General features: G+C 48.5%; 1 protein-coding gene across 7 annotated transcripts in view; it reads right to left on the reverse strand.

Moving 5' to 3' along the window:
- GTF2I (general transcription factor IIi) overlaps window positions 1-19,596 on the reverse strand; it is a 102,011-nt gene that overhangs the window by 65,663 nt on the left and 16,752 nt on the right. For 6 of the 7 annotated variants that reach the window (XM_062180209.1, XM_062180208.1, XM_062180210.1 and 3 more), the window contains exons 2-7: window positions 17,946-19,120; window positions 8,572-8,675; window positions 5,388-5,526; window positions 3,172-3,306; window positions 1,627-1,810; window positions 1,446-1,474 (exon numbers count right to left, since the gene is read on the reverse strand). In XM_062180209.1, coding sequence (XP_062036193.1) covers window positions 1,446-1,474; window positions 1,627-1,810; window positions 3,172-3,306; window positions 5,388-5,526; window positions 8,572-8,675; window positions 17,946-18,564 — 1,210 coding nt within the window. In that variant the 5' untranslated portion in view covers window positions 18,565-19,120. The remainder of the gene's footprint in view (window positions 1-1,445; window positions 1,475-1,626; window positions 1,811-3,171; window positions 3,307-5,387; window positions 5,527-8,571; window positions 8,676-17,945; window positions 19,121-19,596) is intronic. The other variant, XM_062180211.1, reaches the window with a different exon arrangement.

A 19,596-nucleotide genomic window follows, 5' to 3' on the forward strand; every position in this document is an offset into this window, starting at 1 on the left:
CTGATGTGGGATGCAGCACCATGCCAGTCCCAGATGGCTTGAATCGAAAGACAACCAGGTCGGCTGAGATGAGCCGAAACTGGAGCATTCACACCGCTGACAGGAGTAGAAAACAAGGCAGCGCTGTGGCAAACAGCTCAGCAGTTTCTTAAAGGCTAAATGCAAATCTCCCCTAGGACCCACCAATTTTACTCCTGGTGTATATCCAAGAGAAATTAAGATTCTGGTTCAGACAAAACCTTGTCCAAGTATTTTCTCCTTAGTGTTACTCATCATGGTCCAACGTGGAAACAATGAAAATAGCTATCCACTGGTAAACGGAGACAAGGAAACAGGCAGTGCACCCAGACAATGAAATGAATACTTAGCATCCTGCAGGAAAAAGAACAAACTACTGTCCCATATGGACAAGCTCACAAGAAGCTCAAGTGAAAAAAGCTAATCTCAAAAGGATACATGTTGCATATTCCATTAACACAATACTCAAGGAATAACTCAGGCGACAACAAAAAGCATTCTAAAATTAGCTTGTGATGATGATTCTAAGTCTGTTTTAAAATTGTTCAGCTTATAAACTTACTAAAAAGCACTTAATTTATATACTTAAATCAGGTGAACTTTATGATATACCAAATGTACCTCAATAAAACTGATTTTAAAATCCACCTTTCACCACAATGAGAAAACAAAAGTTAACAGAAAATAAAAAGTGTGTGTGTGTGTTTTTTTTTTCCTTTACGTGTCTAAGAAATGTTCAATGATACCGGTTGTTTACTTTCAGAAGACTCAAATAAACCTGGCTCCCAAGGGTAACCACTCTTTGTCACGTTTTCTCTTCAAATGAAATGGCCAGACGTCCCTAAAAGAAGTCCCGCAGAATCCTCCCCTCTCTCCAAGGGCCCATCTCAATGTCTTCTCCCCAAAGGTCAGGTGAACCCTGCCTCCAGACAAGTGCCACAGCACCTGCTGACTCGGGCATGCAGTGTGGGTGCTCGTCCCTGCCCTCACCACGCTCTGTAACTGTCCCTCTTCCATGGGAAACGAGCTCGCACAAGTCCCAAAGATGCTCACGCACAGCGATGTGCCCGGTTCTCAGCAATGCCTCACCTGCTCACTGAACAGCAGGGTAAATCAAATCCTACTCACAATCCCGGGAAAGGGAGGCAGATCCCGTGCTCACCTACGATCTCAAGACTGCAAACATAAAACCCCGAGTCCATCACAGAACAAGAAGCTGAGCTGAAAACAAAAAACCACGTCGCCACGTTTCCAGCTCCATGAGCCTTCACGGGGTTGTAGCAACAGCTTAACATCGCACCCCAAATGGTCTCACACCATAGGCTCCAAGAAAATTAAAAAGCCACTGTAATGAATTAAAATCCGGCAAGAAAAAAACAGAGTTTAGACGAAGAGTCAGCTATTGGGCATGCACAACAGTCACTTACCTAGGTGCTTCTTTGGCTCTAGGAAAGGCCTGCATCAAAACAGAACACAGAGAGGTTTATGTAAAGACACAGAAGCATCGTGAGGCGCCAGTCAAGCGGCTCCCGCACCCACACAACTCCTGCCACACTCGAGTCAGATGAGCACGCTGGCCATGGGCAAGGAGGGAGGGAAGCACTTCACCTCTTGATGATAAATGAAATCCCTGCTTTGTTCTCCAAAATCCACTTCAGGGTTGCAAGATCGTAATTCTCAGGGTGTTTAAAGGCGACCCCTTCCGGGAGCCCCTGGACCACCACAGCCGACTGGTCTCGCAGCATCTTCTCATACGGAACAGGTACCACTGTGGATTTGCCTAGAGCTTTCCCTGAGAGAAAGGGCAAAGAGGAAACTGATCATCACGTGGCCAACGTCGGAACAGCGGACTGTCACTAACTTACCGGGCACTCCTGCTTCCCCAGAACCTGCACTGCAACACTGCTTTACAAAGACTACGATGCTCTCACACTAGAACCCTGAACCTGGGGCCGGCGCAGTGGGAAGCAGGTTAACCACACCGGCATCCCATGTGAGTGCTGCTTGTTCGAGTCCCGGCTGTTCCACTTTGATCCAGCTCCCTGCTAACGGCCTGGGAAAGCAGCAGAAGATGGTCCACGTGCTTGACCCAGAAGAAGCTCCTGGCTCCTAGCTTCAGTCTGGCCCAGGTCTGTCCATTGAGGCCATTTGGGGAGTGAACCAACAGATGGAAGACCCCTCTCTCCCTCTTTTTTTTACCTCTGTCCGTAACTGTGCCTCTCAAATAAACAAATAAATCTCAAAAAAATTAAAAAAAGAAACCTGAAACTGACCCAGAATTCAAATGAAAACTACATAAAACACGTGACTCTAAAACCCACACCAAAGCAGAGAAACAGTGGCTTAGTTCTTCCCTGTTCTCCTTCTTCAAGGTGGGCCCATCCTGGCCAACACATCCCGGTCGTATACAATTCAGCCTCAGAACACGGCAGCCAAGAACTCCAATTATTCCCACAAACTACCAGGCAATGTTAGCTGATATCATCAGTGCACGGTTACCAGGTAAACACACCTTGCGTCCACTTCCCGCTCTGTTCGGACTGTCCACATCTGCCAGACACCAGCTCCTCAGATGCTAGAAACTGTGCGAAGTCTACCTGTATCTTCTCCCTCGATTTTATTTATTTGAGAGGTAGAGTTACAGAGAGAGGGAGACACAGACAGGTCTTTCATCCACTGGTTCACTCCCCAGTGGTTGCAATGGCCGGAGCTGTACCTATCAGAAGCCAAGAGCCAGAAGCTTCTTCCAGGTCTCCCACACGGGTGCAGGGGCCCAAGCACTCAGGCCATCTCCCACTGCTTTCCCAGGCCATAGCCGAGCTGGATCAGGAGAGGAGCAGCCAGGACATGAACCAACACCTACATGGGATGCCACAGGCGGAGGCTTAGCCTACCGTGCCACAGTGCCAGCCCCTTGACTGGCTTCTTAAAAGAGCTTTATTGTACAGTGTGACCAGATTCACCAAAGGTGGCTGTGCTGCTGTCTGGGTTCCTTCAACATGGAAGCTGCTCCTAACCATACACTGCGTTCTTGGGGACTAATCCACTCAACGTGTAAAAGCACATATTAGATACTCAATTATATCACCTACTATTGGAAAAACCCAAGTACGTAACGTATCTTTTTGAAAATGTAAAGTGCGTTGCTTTTACCATAGCAAAAGCAGAAATAGTCCTCCACGGTTTTTCGGAGTGTCTCGATTTCCACGGCATCCACACTCAGCCGATTGCTCTGGGCTGGAGATTTCATTTTATGCATCTCTGCAGCCTTTTCCTCTTCTTCGACGCCTGTAAACGACCACAACAGAGGGCACAGTCCTTATCTTAGCATTTGGCTCAGTGAGAACAGTTTTCCCCACATTCCAGTATCTATGACTTGTTAGGAAAACAAAGCAAAAAGACTGAGAACTTTTCAATGACTTAAATGAAAATATCACAAAATGGTAATCAAATCTGAAGTAAGTAGCTTCAACAACAAGAACTAAGAATTAGCTTTTAGTAGTTCTTTTAAAAAAAAAAGGAATCACAAAATTTATCAGCTGCAAATTTAAGTCTAGAGAAACACACACAAAATGTTGGACTTACAAAGTGCAACACAGAAACACCAGACCCCAGACACTGCCATGCTGCAAGGCCAACAAAGTAACACCTACTGTGTCCAACACATTCTGGCTTCAAAGACCGAGCACAAAATGAAGCAGGCAAACATCCCATTCACAACTTCTCTGTCGACTGCTGAAATGCCTTCCATTTATTAGATTACGATAATACCATTAACATCAATTTCACTTGTTTCTCTTCAATGTCATGTCTGTTGAGTGGCATCTCTTTCTGTTGGACAGCACTTTTCTAAATCCTTGAAAGGGTTTAGAATTCTGCCAAGACTTTCTAGAAGCAACCCACAAACCTACTGACTAGGTTTCCCAAAACCTCTATAGCTGCTCAGCTGCAAAGCAAACGCAGGTGGGCCCTGAATGACAACGGTGGCTCGATGCAACCGCTGTTTTTCACTTGCCGTACGGAAACTACACAAGATATTCAACGCTTTGCTTTACAACCCAGACTTCGTTTTAGATGGCTTCTCTCAGGATAGGCTAAGTGTCCAGCACATGTTTGGAGACTACTGAGCTAGGCTAGGGTGCTTGGCAAGCCAGATGTGTTAAACGCATTTTCAATTCACAACGCAAAACCCTGCTGCAAGCCGAGAAGCATCACACCAGGTACTTAAGAACTTTCCACAAAGGCCATTTTCTAGGGCGTCAAAGAACTGGCAATGAAAACAAAGTACAAACAGCAAGGGACAGCGACCCCAACGAGCAAGGATGAGTTTCCTAGTGCCTCCTTCTAACCACTGGAGAAGCACACGAGCGAGCAAGGCAGCACAGCTGCGAGTTGGGCGACAGCGTGCATGGGACGGATGGCACAACAGCTTAGCCAGTACAGCTGAAACACACACGGAATCACACACACCATCACCACAGCCTAGCAGTACAGCTGAAACACACACGGAATCACACACACCATCACCACAGCCTAGTCAACACAACTTAAACACAATCACACACACCATCACCACAGCCTAATCAGTACAACTTAAACACACACACAGAATCGAGGCATGAGAATTTCTCAAACTGGTAAGAAATGTTGACAATTTTAAAAACAGATTACAATCACAAAGCTTAAAAGACTGAACTGGGAAGGAAAAGGAATGCAATGGAGGGGTGTAAATGTCTTTGTAAAAGGTCTAAAAATACAAGTGGAAATTGAAATAAATGGATTACAACTATTTGTACTCATGATCCGCTCAACCGACTTGTCCCTGGAAATCCAAGTGTGGACATCAGAGACGTGTATGGGGGCGGACCTTCTTGGCTACTGCTCTTTATTTCATGAAATGCTGCTAACACCGAGTTAACACACAGCCCACTGATGGAATGAAGCACAGATACACATGTGTTCACACCCTTCAGTGCTTATCCCAGGGTCAAAGAATCTCCCCAGTGCCCTCTGGGGGACGATCACAGACTCACTGCAGCCTGGCAGGCCAGGTCCTGAGGGAGCGGGGCACAGACTGAACTCTACCCGGCAGAACTGCTCATCTGAGTAAGATCTCTCAACCAGTTCAGCGCCTCTCCCCTTCTGGGGTTCCCCGTCCTGAGGGAAGCCCAGCAGGCAGCAGGGCGCGAGGTAGAGGCCCACCTTGGAAGGATCCACCCGCAGCCTTCGCTTCTGAACGTTCCCTGAACACTCAGAAAGCCTCTTGTTAGTACGAATCTCGTTCTGCTTGACAAGGGTAAGACGTGTCTAACACACACACACACGCAGGTTCACAACTTTGACACGGACGGCAGGAACACGATGCTTACAGTATTTCACAAAGTCTTTCTGAAAATCCTTCCTGGTGTTGACAAACGCGCGCCCTCTCTCGGTCCCGACGACGAACACATCTGTTTCATACACTGCAATGCAGGCCACTTCTGCCTTGGACTTGGCCAGCTCTTTACACTGCAACAGACACAGCGAACACGGTCACACAGACATGGCCAGAGCACCACTTCCGCCGGAGGAGTTCTAAACCTAACACTGAAAACTGTCTTAATACATGTTTGGAAATCAGGTTAGGTTCTGGCCTTAAATATCATATACATAGATAGTCCTCATTTTAGGTACCTTTCTTTGTAAATAATTTTTGTGCCTGATTTTAAGCAGAAGAAAACACAAAATTCCTAAGAAATCTCTTATAATCTATTATAGGTCTGATCTCTCAAGAAACAGATGTGCCCAGCGACTTGCTGGGGCGTGCTCTCTAATGCGAGCACCACTGGCGAGGCGCAGGGCGCAGGTTGACAGGGCGGGGGTGCCCCCTGGGGAAGGCTGGGCCAGGAGACTGACACCCCCAGCAGCTGGAGGAGTTAGCGCCTGGGCCCTGTAACTCCACCTGCCAGTGTATACACAGCTGCCACCACCCCCAGGCGAGCAAAGCGCTCACACCACTAAGCGCATCCCTGTGAGATTACAGACCCTTTAAAACCTTCATGGAGCACAGAATATTCCATCCTATGGATACATCTTCATTAAATGAATTACAAAATATTACTGAACCAGTCACTGGTTCCCGTTTTCCCTCCTACAAATGGCACTGCAGTATCATCTGAGAACAAAATACGCGTGTGCCTCTCGAGTGACCAGCCACAGGGGGAACACGTGGCCTGGAGGCGGGCTGGTGGACAGCAATTGTGGTCCACCGCGAGGCTGCAGGCCTCTGAGGAACCACCATCTACTACTTACCTTGAGATAAATGAGGGTACATCCCTGCTGCACCGTCCACTCTTAGCTGGACAACCCTCTCACCAAAGGCGGCATTTATAAAACGGCAAAGCGAGACTCACGCACTAGCCAAGGATCAGGTCGAGAAGGATGAAGCCAACCTTGGTGTTTTGTTTTTTATCAGATTTATTTATTTGAAAGTCAGACTTAAGAAAAAAGGGAAGAAACAGAGAAAGAGAAATCTTCCTTCTACTGGTTCATTCCCCAGATGGCCACAATGACCAGGACTAGGCCAGTCTGAAACCAAGAGCTTCTTCCCAATCTCTCATGTGGGTGGCAGGACCATCTCCTACCACTTTTTCCAGGCCATCAGCAGGGAGCTGGACTGGAAGCGGAGCAGCTGGGACTCGAACCAGCACCTATGTGGGATTCTGGCATCACAGGCGGCGGCTTTACATGCTACACCACAGTGCCAGCCCCTGACCTCAGTCTCTTGAGGACCCTGACAAGCCATTCAGGAGCCCTGCCCTTTACAAACACCTACAGTTACAGTGTGTCACACACAAGGAGGAAGAGGAGGAGAAGACCCTTGCTTCTGCCAGGGAGGAGGGAACAAAGGCCAGGAATAATCAGCGGACTGTGCGAGAGAACGACCCAGATGCTCCAAGAGGAGAACAGGTCTCTGTGACCCTATGGTTCCCTATGCAGAGAACAGCATAGGACACTGATTTTACTACCAACAGAATAGCATTTAATCTCTTAATTTTTTTTCACATCAACGGTCACAACTTTTGGCTGGCTTTATGATCACAAAGCAGAAATACACTACAATCAATTCATAAAATAACAGTCCATAACTACTAATCACTCTGAAATTTCTGCTTAAGGAGATTTTTTTAATTCTTAAAAGAATAAAAAGAAAACAATGCCCTAATGGCAAAACAAAACAGACTGCAGGCACACCAAGCTGCACTCCGAGAGGCCTCCTACTGGCTGCGGCTGGTTCAGTCTCTGCAACCGGAGCGAGCCGTAGCCTCCTGACTCGGACTGTTGACAATGCGTCAGAAAACGCCCAAGCTTGAGGCTGGCATCATGGCACAGGGGGCGGGGACGCTGCCTATGACGCTGGCATCCCATATGGGTGCCAGTTCAAGTCCTAGCTACTCCACTTCTGATCCAGCTCCCTGCTAACACACCTGGGAAAGCAGCGGAAGATGGCCCAAGTGCTTGGGTCCCAGCCACTCATGTGGGAGACCAGCTGGAGTTCCAGGCTCCTGGCATCGGCCTGGCCCACAGCCATTTGGTGAGTGAACTGGCACAAATAAATAAACCTTAAACAAAGAAAAAACACTCAAGCTTGAAGCTTTTTATAAATTAAATACTGGGGCTGGCACCGTGGCACAGCAGGTAAAGCTGCCACCTGCAGTGCTGGCATCCCATAAGGGCACTGGTTCAAGTCCCAGATGCTCCACTTCCCATCCAGCTCTCTGCTATGGCCTGGGAAAGCAGTGGAAGATGGTCCAAGTCCTTGGGCCCCTGCACTCGTGTGGGAGACCCAGAGGAAACTCCTGGCTCCTGGCTTCAGATCAGCTCAGCTCTGGCCGTTGTGGCCATTTGAGGAGTGAACCAGCAGATGGAACTTTCTCTCTCTCTGCCTCTGCCTCTCTGTAACTCTGCCTTTCAAATAAACAAACAATATCTTAATCAATTTCATAAATACTGCATTTCCTTAAACACCGTATGAATATCCATAAACACCTGATCTTCAAATTGTATAACTATCATCGTCGTGACACAGAAACGCAAAACTGCAGTGAGAGCACTATTATAATTATATGATAAATATTTCATTATAATTATGCATATGATAGGTTTTTTTTGAACTGCACAACTGAGTGAAGGGTGGCAGAGTAGAGACAGATGCTTGTGAATGCAGAAGCAGAGGAAAATAAAGAATAGGTATAAGAAATACAGATACAATAAAACACCAGCATCACAATATATTCTACAAATCTACTCTAACTTTGATTATACACAATTCAAAGTTAACACCTGCAGAATATTGGCTGTCTGAGAAAACACCTGAAATTAAATTTTTTAAAGACCGAAAATAGGTAAGTTAAGAACATTCTAGAACATGGTAATAAAATGCGACTTTAAAAACTTGAATCCATAGCAATTATTCACGCCAAAAGACCATTCTTTTCCAAAGGCCAATTGAGCTCTGCACAGCCCAGCGCTAGCCGCCTCCGGCCCCAGCCACAGACCCGTCGGGCGTCTCACCATGGACTCCAGGGCTGACATCAGGAACGTCACCACCATCCTGCTCTCCGAGGACTCCTCGTCTTCCACGGGCAGCGTGGACATCGCGACTTGGGCCATGATCCCTGTGCGAGAGAAGGAAGGAGGAGGTGAGCGCTGGAAACCGGAGTCTCTCTCCTCACAGGGAGAGCTGCAAGGGTCATACCCAGACGGCCTCACTTACAGATTCCTCGCTGGCAGTATTCTGTTTGTCCAAGGCTGTGGAGACACAGAATCCATCTCTTCACTCTCCTCCTAGCATTAGTTCCATAAAGCGAGGCCGGCATTACATTCAAAGGGGACCAGCCAGGGCTTCTCCCAAGGAGACAAGGAGGAAGAGCTGAAAGGCGCCCACCACACCAGGCCCCAGCTCTCCTTGCACACACTGACCCCGGCCACAGGAGACTGCCTCCCTTCTCAGGAGACAGGGCATCAGCAAGCACCTCCGATTCCTCCGTGACACAGCATATCGTCCCCTTTAGAAAACATCTTCTGATACTGTAGTATCAGCCAAGAGCCCCAGCTGAATTTCCAACACCGCAAAAATAGGAATTACTGGAAAGGATGTAGAGAAATGGGAACCTTTGTGCATGGCTGTCGGGAACATAAAATGGCGCGGCTGCTCTGCAGAGCAGTTCTAAAAAAAGTTACACAGAATTATAGAACCCGGCAATATCATCTCTGGATATACACCCAGAAGGCCCGAAAGCAAGAATGCACACAGTAAACCAGGCAGCCATGTTCATGTCAGTCTTACTTCCAGTAGTCAAAAGGTGGAAACCACCCACGTGTCTGCAACCGATGAACAGATAAACAGAATGAGTTGTCTACACAGGGAGGCCTACTCAGCTTTGAAAAAGAAACTGATAACGGCTACAACCCAGATGAAAGATAACATTACGCTAAACAGACACAAAAGGACCAACATTGCACAAGTCCACTTGGGTAACTACAACAGTTCGAGTAGAGTGGTAGCCGCAGGTAGGAGGAGGGAGCAATGGGTATGGTAGAGGTTAACTTTGCAAAAACAAAGAGTTCCACAGCTAGGCAATAGCATCATTGGCCCTGACGTCAGAGAACCTGCTACCTAAAAATATTTGCAACTGAGGTTTTGTTACGTATGTCTTACAAAAATTAAAAATTAAAAACCAAAAAACAGGAGCCAGCATTCTGGCATGGCAGATACACCAACCACCTGTGGCGCTGATGTTCCATATGGGTTCCCAGCCGCTCCACTTCCAACCCAGCTCTCTGCTAGTGGTCTGGGAAAGCAGCAGCAGCAGAAGACAGCCCAAGTTCTCAGACCCCTGCCACCCACTGGGGAGGCCCAGAAGCTCCCAGCTTTGGTCTGGCTCAGCCTTGGCCATTACAGCCGCCTGGGGAGTGAAACCACGGATGGAAGACACCTCCCCTCAAACCAGAACTCTAGCTTGCACATAAATACATAAATCTTTATTTACTGATTTTCTATTAATGAAATTAAAATTAGTTACCTATTAAAAATTATCCCTTTAAATGTAATTAAATTAACTATTTTTAGCAAGAGATTAAATAATCAACTGAATGTAACAAACTGGAAGCATGAATCAGAATTCTAAAAACCTGTGTGTATGAATTAACATACTGAAACACCTGGCTATCCTTTAATTAAAGCCTAATAGTCCAGAGAACATGAACAATCGTTTGCAGACCTGTTAGCATGATATCTGAATCTTTTTCCTACTATTACAGAGGACGACCTGTTTCCCTATTACCAAAGACTGGGATCCGGCTTTGCCGTCTGTTGTGATGCGACTTAGCTGCTGGGCCAGGGCAGCCAGGAAGCCAAGCTCTGGTTTTCCCAGGATGGGCAGGCACTTGGCACAATGCTCACATCTCATACCAGAGACCCTGGGAGGACGCAGATGTCCCTGCAAGTCATGTGGGAGATAAGGATGGAGTTGTGGGCTCCTGGCTTCCACCTGGCCCAGTCCCCGCTTTTGTGGGTATTTGTGGAGTGAACCAGCAGATGGAAGATCTCTTTCTCTCTCTCTGCCTTTCAAATAAATTGAAAATAAATAAATAAATAAAAAGTATAAAAGCTGTAATAAAACACTGACAGTTATTTCCATATATGTAAACAAACAGAAGAAAGTCTGTTGCCCAAAACCAGGTCCCCATCCTAAGCAGACACAGAATCCGGAAACAGTTATCAAGCAACTGAATGGCTAGGGGATAAAAACTGCTTTTCTTAACAGTCTAAGTTCCATTTTTTTCGGCTGGCTAACTTAAGTTAATTTGCATTAAAATGTGGCTTAGTTAAAAAGGACAACAAAGGCATATTATTTGTCTATAATAAGACACTCCCGGAGCTGGCACTGTGGTGTAGCAGGCTAGGCACCACCTCTGAAGCAGGCATCACGTATGGGCTGAAGACCCAGCTGCTCCACTTTCAACTGATACTTCTGGAACGCAGCAGAAGATGGTCCCGAGTGCTTGGGCTGCTGCACCCACGTGGGAGACTCAGATGATGCTCTTGGCTCCTGGCTTTGGCCTGGCCCAGCTCTGGCTGTTGCAGCCATTTGGGGAACCAACCAATGGATGAAGATCTGTCTCTGTCTGTCTCTCCCTAACTTTTCCTTTCCAATAAATAAAATATAAGTCTTTTTTATAAAGATTTATTATCTACTTGAAAGGCAGTGCTACAGAGAGAGGTAGAGACAGGGATAGGTCTTTCATCCGCTGGTTCACTCCCCAAATGGCTGCAACACCTGGGGCTGGGTCAGGCCAAAGCCAGGAGCCGAGAGTTTCATCTGAGTCTCCCACGTGGGTGCAGGAGCATCAAGCACTTGGGCCATCTGCTGCTGGGTTCCCAGAAGCATCAGCAGGGAGCTGGATCGGAAGTGGAGCAGCTGAGACTCGAGAGGGCACCCATATGAGACACTGGCACTGCAGGCCAGGGCCTCAACCTGCTGTGCCACACCACCAGCCCCAAAAAATAAATCTTTAAAAAAAAAAAGAAGACATTCGCTTAGAAAATACTGTCATTATCTTCTTCATAATTCACTTTTTCCTAAGTCCCCATCAGGAGAAAACGCACACATGTTCTCAGTTTTCAAATGCAGCAACTCCAAGGTCATACAGCCACCACCAGGGTCAGCACACGGAACCAGAGCGATTTTCTGTCTGCGGCTGTTTTTCAGCTCTCACCTTCCATTGCCTTCTCTGACATAAAACTTCCATAAACCTCCTCTGACATCATTCACACAGTATGTGTTCGGAAACAGGACGGGAGGCAAGGGTGGGCATTTGGCCTAGCAGTTCTTAACCGCTGCGTGGGACATGCCCCTTATTGGAAGTGCCCGGGTTCAATACCCAGCTCTGGCTCCTGACTCCAGCTCCCAGTATACTAATGTACACCCTGGAAGGTGGCAAGTGACAGTTCAGGTACCTGGACTCCTGCCGCCCAAGTGAGAGCCTGGACTGGGTTCCTGGCTCCCTGGTTCAGCGCGGCCCAGCCTCAGCTATCGAGGGAATCCGGGAAGTGAACCAGCGGAGAAGGGGTGCACGTGTGCATGTCCCTCTCAAACACACTAAATTTTAAAAAAAGTTTTTTAAAGGTAGGAGGCAAACATCACAGTTGCAGCCCAGGAGGCTGCTCCCTGGGTGCCTTTACTGCACCCCTCACTTGATGCCAGCTCCCCCCTTCTCTTTCCCAGAACAAACTGTCACAAGACAGTGGCATCCACACTGTGTGCTGCAGGACACCCCCAGGCCTGCGGCAGGAGGCCAAGGCTCTGGTCCTCCCAGCACCCAAAACCGAGAGAGCTGCTGTGTGACCCCAAGAGCTGGCCTCAGATGACCTTCCTGCAAAAGCAGAGGCTAACCAACCTTTACTAGGGAAGGCTCTTTTAACCCTGGACCTTTCCCAAACTCCCTCAATTTAAGGAATTTCTTAGGGGCCAACATGGCACAGCAGGTTCAAGTCGCGGCTGCTCCACTTCAGATCTACCTCCCTGCTAATGTGCTGGGAAAGCCGTGGGGGATGGCCAAGTGCTTGGGTCCCCGCCACCCACATGGGAGACCCAGATGGAGTTCTTGGCTCCTGACCTCACCCTAATACAGCCCTGGCTGTTGTAGCCATTTGGGGAGTGAACCAGAGGATGAAAGATCTCCCTCTGTCTCTCTTCCCTCAACCCTGCCTCTCTATCTCTTCACTCTGCTTTTCAAATAAACATTTACTTACAGACTTCTTTTATTGGTCATCTCTGTTAACATCCACAACAATCCTGCAAGAAAGAGTAAGCAGAAGAGCAAAACACAAATCTATATAGACCTAGAAGCACCTCAAAGGAGCTGGGACCCCAGAGCCCCCAGGCCAGGACAGCCTCTCAGGATGAATTCACAACCCCACAGAGCCTAATCCACTCTCAGTGTGGTGACCTTGCCTCAGAGGCCAACTCGCATCTTCTTCCAGCCGTGCCACACACGCGAAAGACCAGTCGTCATTTAGACAGCTGCACGCTAGTCCAACGAAATAGCATCATACAATTTCTCTTAAAATCTCATAAAGTTATCTTTTACCTTCTTTATTTCTGTAGCTTAATGTTCTCAATACTACAGTAAACAGCACAGACATCTTTATAGCTTGCAATACAGAAAGCCAAAATGTTAACATTGCCACCAGAGAGCCATTCAAGCACATTAAATTCATCGGTCTCACCACACTTCAGGGTTGTGACCTAACCATGGTGGCCTCACGGCTGCTAAAATGGCTGAGTCTCTTTACTTCCTAAAGAAGCATTTCTCATGGTTGCATTCTTTGCATTTTTGTCTTGGGTGACGCATCCTCTGCTTCGGTCCTAGGCCGACTACTAGAAGGGTGTCTGACCCTGACTCCACGCTCCGTCCTTCCTTTATTTCTGGTAACGATGTGCATGATCACAGCTGCTGGGCCGCGCAGCTCTGCGTCCGCCATTCTCACTCTAATCCATTTCACTTCCATCCAGATTGCGCCTCGCCCCTTGTTCCTTGGGTCTTGGATCTCAGATCTCCTCTGCCCGAAGGGAATTCTGTAGGCTCTCTTTCCGGTGACACCCTTTTTCCTGAAAGCTGTCTTCCCTGGGAGAGCAGCCTCGGCTGGCAGCTCCTGTTCTTCAGCAGCAGACAGAGCTCCCGCAGTGTCTCCAGCCTCCAGTGTGGCCCTGAGGGCCGTCCCCAGGCACCCCTGTGTGAAGAGCTTTCCTCTGCCTTTGGTGTCCTGTCTGCCGGGACAGCCCTGGGCTCTTTCACTATGCAAATTCTCAGTTCCTGGCCAGCCCACAGGAACACAGATCAAACCTGTGGGTTCCCACTTGGTCCCCTGAAGTCGCCCCCCTTCCTCTCTGTACCAAATGTGCTTCCTGTGGCTTACATGTCAATAATTCCTTCTGCACCTGTGTTTATGATCATCTTTAAAGCTTTTATAACTTTATAATTTAAAAATCTTTTCATCTCTTGGATTTCTTTTGATTTATTTGGTTTTTTTTATTTTTTTTAAGATTTATTTATTTATTTATTTGAAAGTCAGAGTTACACAGAGACAGGAGAGGCAGAGAGAGAGAGAGAGGTCTTCCATCCAATGGTTCACTCCCCAGATGGCCGCAATGGCCGGAGCTGTGCCGATCCAAAGCCGGAGCCAGGAGCTTCTTCCGGGTCTCCCACCTGGGTGCAGGGGCCCAATGACTTGGGCCATCTTCTACTGCTATCCCTGGCCATAGCGAGAGCTGGACAGGAAGTGGAGCAGCCGGGTCTCGAACTGGCACCCTTATGGGCACTTCAGGCCAGGGCGTTAACCCACTGCACCACAGCGCCGGCCCCTCGTCTCTTGGATTTCTACTTGCTGCTGTGTCACATTTTACAGTTAAGCTACCTCCTGGTGATGTAAACTTGTCATACTGCTTCACCTAACGGTGCTAGTTATTTTATAGCCTCTGACAGCCCCGAAGTCCCAGGTCCACGGAGGTCTGTTTCCGCTGCTACTGGGTTCCTGCTCGCAGTCACGATGCTCATTCCCTCACCACGTTTTGTGCTGGAATCCTACGTAAAAACCTACTTGTGATGCGAGTCCCAAGATGAAGGCAGCTGCCCCAGGTGTCTAGGCACACTTTCCTGCCCCCACGCACCATAACCCAACACCACAAATCCCTTTTATCTCACCTGGGGGGCCTCACCGCATTGAGGGGGAAGGGTCTCCTATGCGACCCGTGAATTTTGTGCAGGCTCTGGGCTTCGATTTCTGTGCCTCTCATCCCACAAAGTTCATCAAGTCAGGAGCTGCTTATGACACCAGCGTCCCACGTTGGAGTCACGCCTGCAATCCAACTCCCTGCTAATGTACCTGGGAAAGAGTGGGAGACCTGCCACCCACGTGGGAGACCCGGATGTAGTTCCTGGCTCCTGGCATTGGCCAGGCCCAGCCCAAGTCACTGCAGCCATTTGGAGAGTGAATTAGCAGACAGAAAATTTCTGTCTCTCCCTCTCCGTCACTCTTTCAAATAAGTAAGTAGATCTATTTTTTTAAAAAAAGTGGCAAAAAATGATTTCCATCTCTATTACGGGGTTTCCATTTTCCTTGTAATGTCAGCCTTTCCAGGGCTGGCTCTGTGCCACACCAGGATGAGACGCTGCTTGCAACGCCAGCATCCCAGCATCCCATAACAGAATGCTGGTTCAAGTCCCAGCTGCTGCTCAACTGTGAACCCAGCTTCCTGCTAATGTGCCTGGGAAGGCAGCAGTTATGGCCCAAGGGGGGCCCTGCCACCCACATGGGAAACCTGGATGGAGCTCCTGGCTCCTGGCTGCTGTGGCCATTTGGGGAGTGAACAAGCACATGAATATGGTATCTCTTTCCCTCTGTCTCTTTCTGATATTTTGTCTTTCGAAGAAATAAATTTTTCCTCAAAATTAGCGTTTCCAGCTTTTTAAGATTTCTTAATTTATTTGAAAGAGTCAAAAAAAAAAAAAAAAAAGGCAGAGGTGCGCGGGGGGATTGGGGAGGGGGTCTTCCATCCACTGGTTCACTTCCCAAATGGCCCCAAAGGCCGGAGACATGCCAATCTGAAGCCAGGAGCCAGGAGTTTCTTCCATGCAGGTGCAGGGACCCAAGGACTTGGGCCATCTTCTACTGCTTTCCCAGGCCATAACAGGGAGCTGGATGGGAAATGGAGCAGCCTGGACTCAAACTGGTGCCCATATGGGATGCCGGCACTGCAGGTGGCAGCATTAACCACGACGTCACAGCACCAGCCATAGTTCTTCAAAATTCCTTTCCTGCCAACTTTTCGGCTCTTTTACAAAACTTGGTCAAATAATTTTAGAACATTCATGCTATTTCTAGTACAAGTACTAGCTCCATCAACTGAGAACCATGCCTTTCATATTTCTGAGTCTCAAGGATAATTCAAGGGTGGACATATAGCTTAGGAACTGAGACACCATCTGGGACACCCACACCCATATCAGAGAGCCTAGGTTCAAGTCCAGGCTCTGCTTCCAACTCCAGCTTCCCGCTAACGAGCACCCTGGGAAGCAGCTATGGCTTAAATACTTGGGTCCCTGCTCACATGGCCGTCCTGGATTGAGTTCTATCTAGGCTCCTGGCTTCAACCTGGCCCAGCCCTGGCTTTTGTGGGCACATGGGGAGTAAACTCAGAGAGGAGAAATCTGTCTCTCTGCCTCCGTCTCTCTTCCAAATAAATTTTTTAAAAAAATTTTAATAATTTGAGGCCAGCGTTGTGACACAGAGGGTTAAAGCTATGGCCTGCAGCACTGGCATCCCATACAGATGTTGGTTCAAGTCCCAGCTCCTCCACTCCTGATCCAGCTTCCTGCTAATGCAGCTGGGAAAGTCACAGAGGATGGCCCAAGTACTTGGGCCCCTGCAGGCACATGGGAGACCCAGAGGAAGCTCCTGGCTCCCAGCTTTGGCCTGACCCAGTCTGGTTATTGTGGCCATTTGGGGGAGTGAACAGGTGGATGGAAGATCTCTGGCTCTCCTTCTGTCGCTCAAACTCTGCCTTTCAAATAAATAAATAAATCTTTTAAAAAAAAGAGAGAGAGTGAAGAAGAAGAACTTAAGAGGACAGTGTTGTGGCACAGCAGGTAAGTCACCACCTGCAATGCCAGCATCTCATCAGAGTTGGTATGAGCCCTGGAGCTCCATTTCCTTTTTTTTTTTTTTTTTTTTGGACAGGAAGAGTGGACAGTGAGAGAGAGACAGAGAGAAAGGTCTTCCTTTTCCATTGGTTCACCCTCCAATGGCCGCTGCGGCCGGCGCATCGCGCTGATCCGAAGCCAGGAGCCAGGTGCTTCTGCTGGTCTCCCATGCGGGTGCAGGGCTCAAGGACTTGGGCCATCCTCCACTGCCTTCCCGGGTCACAGCAGAGAGCTGGCCTGGAAGAGGGGCAACCGGGATAGAATCCGGCGCCCCAACTGGGACTAGAACCCGGTGTGCCAGCGCCGCAAGGCAGAGGATTAGCCTGTTAAGCCACGGCGCCGGCCTCTGGAGCTCCATTTCCAATCCAGCTCCCTGCTAACGTGCCTGCCAAAGCAGCAGAAGATGGCTTAAGCACTTGGGGCCCTGTCACCCATGTGGGAGACCTGCATGGAGTTCAAGTCTTCAGCCCAGCCCAGCCTGCCTATTTGCAGCCATTTAGGGAATAAACCAGCAGATAAAAGATCTCTTCTCTCTCTGTCACCCTGCCTTCAAATAAATAATTCTTAAAATAAAAAAAGGAGAATTCATAACTTAGAACTGAGACTGTGATGTTATAAATTCAGAACTGTTATTGCTTCATTTGATTAAGGGCAAAGCTGCACAGACTACACCTGTGCCCAGACCCAGGCCCACGGCCTTCCCAAGACACCTCACATCATCTTCACGCTCATCACACGACCGTGCTGTGATCCCAAAAGCAAAGGAAGAAGATAGCTTTGTGGTACTTTCTGCACAACAGACCTGAGCGTTGGTGTCACAAGCCTTCCCCAATGCCAATTACTCCGACAACTCAAAGCAAGATCACACAGGCTGCACCTGTCAGGAACGTTCTAGCTAAAGCCACAAGGAAAAGAGGCAGGCAATTCTCAAAAAGGCAAAGTAGGCCAGGCACAGGCTAGCAACAGTAATACCGGCAGTCTCCCCTCATCTCCTGGGTACATTCCAGGAACCCCCCAGGCCGTCTGCAAGTGCAGATACTGTCTTCAACACACAGGCCTGGGACACAGTTTACAAACTATGCACAGCAGCAGTAACCTATAGGAAGGCCAAGTAACTATCGCACTGCAACAAAGCTAGGTGCCCTGGTCTCTCTCAGCACAGCTCAGGGGACTGTACTCACCCTCCTGCTGCCCACCTTCCCGGCAGTGGGAAACGCGCTCGGGGCGCCTTCCTCTCTCCTTCAGCAACTTCTCCCACTCTGCAGGAAGCTCCACGGCCGCCGCCTCCTCGCCGGAGGCCGCCTCTCCAGGAATGCTCCTGGTGTTCAGTCCAAACCTGCTCCTGAATCGGTGCAGCCAGCCCTTACTCGCGGTGAACGGCTTTCTCTCCAGGAGCCCCTCGGCCCTGTCGGGGGACCCCCGGCTGCAGTCCGCGTACAGGCTCAGGGCTTTCTGCCGCAGCACGCTGCCGTGGATCGCCACGCGCCTCCTCTTCATGTCTTCCACCCACACACTCAGCTCCTTTTCCATCTTCACCAGGCGCTTGTCTCGCACTGTGGCCGTGACCTTGGCGTTCTGAGGGGCCATGGCGAAGCTCGCGCGGATTTCCTTCTCCTTCTTCACGATTTCACGGATAGACGACTCGTTCTTCCCGTAGATCTTGGCAACCTCGGCATAGGACTTTTTCTCTTTCCTTATTAAGTCAAGGACTTTCACCTTTTCACTTAGAGGAAGCACTTTCCGGCTTCTCTTTGGCAGGTGCGAATGGCCGGCATCCTTACTCTTGCGCTTTGGGGCCATTCTTAAGCAAGACAAGAACTGGAAGACTGGGAGCTCCCAGGCAGTCCATCTGATTAGCAGGAGGGCTACCACGTGGCCAGCAGGCGGGCAGCAGACACAGCGTGGACATGCTGCACACAGGGACGACTCATGGCCTCGGCGGGACGGAGGGAGACTTCACTGCACGACTCACAACCGCGCGTGATACAACCTGACAAACTTTATCTGGAACTTTCCATTGAAACAGCAGACAGTGTGGCCACAGATCAGAAGGGGCTACTGGGGCTCCCTGAGTCTGCTGGTCTTCTTCCCATCCACTCAGCTTCCTCAGTCTTCCATCGGAATGCCTTTGTTTTTTACATCATGCTTTGTCTCCCCGGTTTTCAAAGATGAACTTAATTGGTCTGCTGCTGCTTCTTTTTGTACTGTTTATTCTTGTTGGCTATTGTTTACTAGATGAGCTGTCTTCTTTTATCTCTGAAAACAGCCTCCAGCCATTCTCTGAAATCTTCCAGTGCTTCTTGTTGGAGGTCCATTTCAGGAGTTAGGTTATCTGTGTCCTTGCTGTCCTGATCTGCTGTACCTCAAAACAAGCCAATAATTAATTCCATGTAAATGTTTCTGCTTGACCAGACTTCTGTTTTAGTTTATTGATCCTTGCTGTTCACACTCAACAGCACCTACAGTGGGGTGGGTACTTTATACTGAGTCACGGGAGACAGCTCTTGAGGATTCACACACACTATCATCACTCCAACAAAAACCGAGTTTCTTAATTTTTTTATTATGCTGTTCTCTAAAGTATTTCCAATTTTCAATATATTTCTGCCTTAAAACAAGCTTCAGGTCAGACTGGTAAGTGTGAGAAGGAACCAGAACGCTGAACTTGGTCTTGATTACATTTGTGCCCCTATTTCTTGCTCCATTTCAAACTTATAACACAATCTTTGATCAAGAAGAAAATTCAAGGGATTTTAACTGAACCTCTCCATTCTATTATGTCATAAACAAGCAAGTCCAACCTAGGAAGATTTGCTGTCTTGCTGAGCTTAC

Source organism: Lepus europaeus, chromosome 21 (genome assembly GCF_033115175.1).
Source record: "Lepus europaeus isolate LE1 chromosome 21, mLepTim1.pri, whole genome shotgun sequence".
Lineage (NCBI taxonomy): Eukaryota > Metazoa > Chordata > Mammalia > Lagomorpha > Leporidae > Lepus > Lepus europaeus.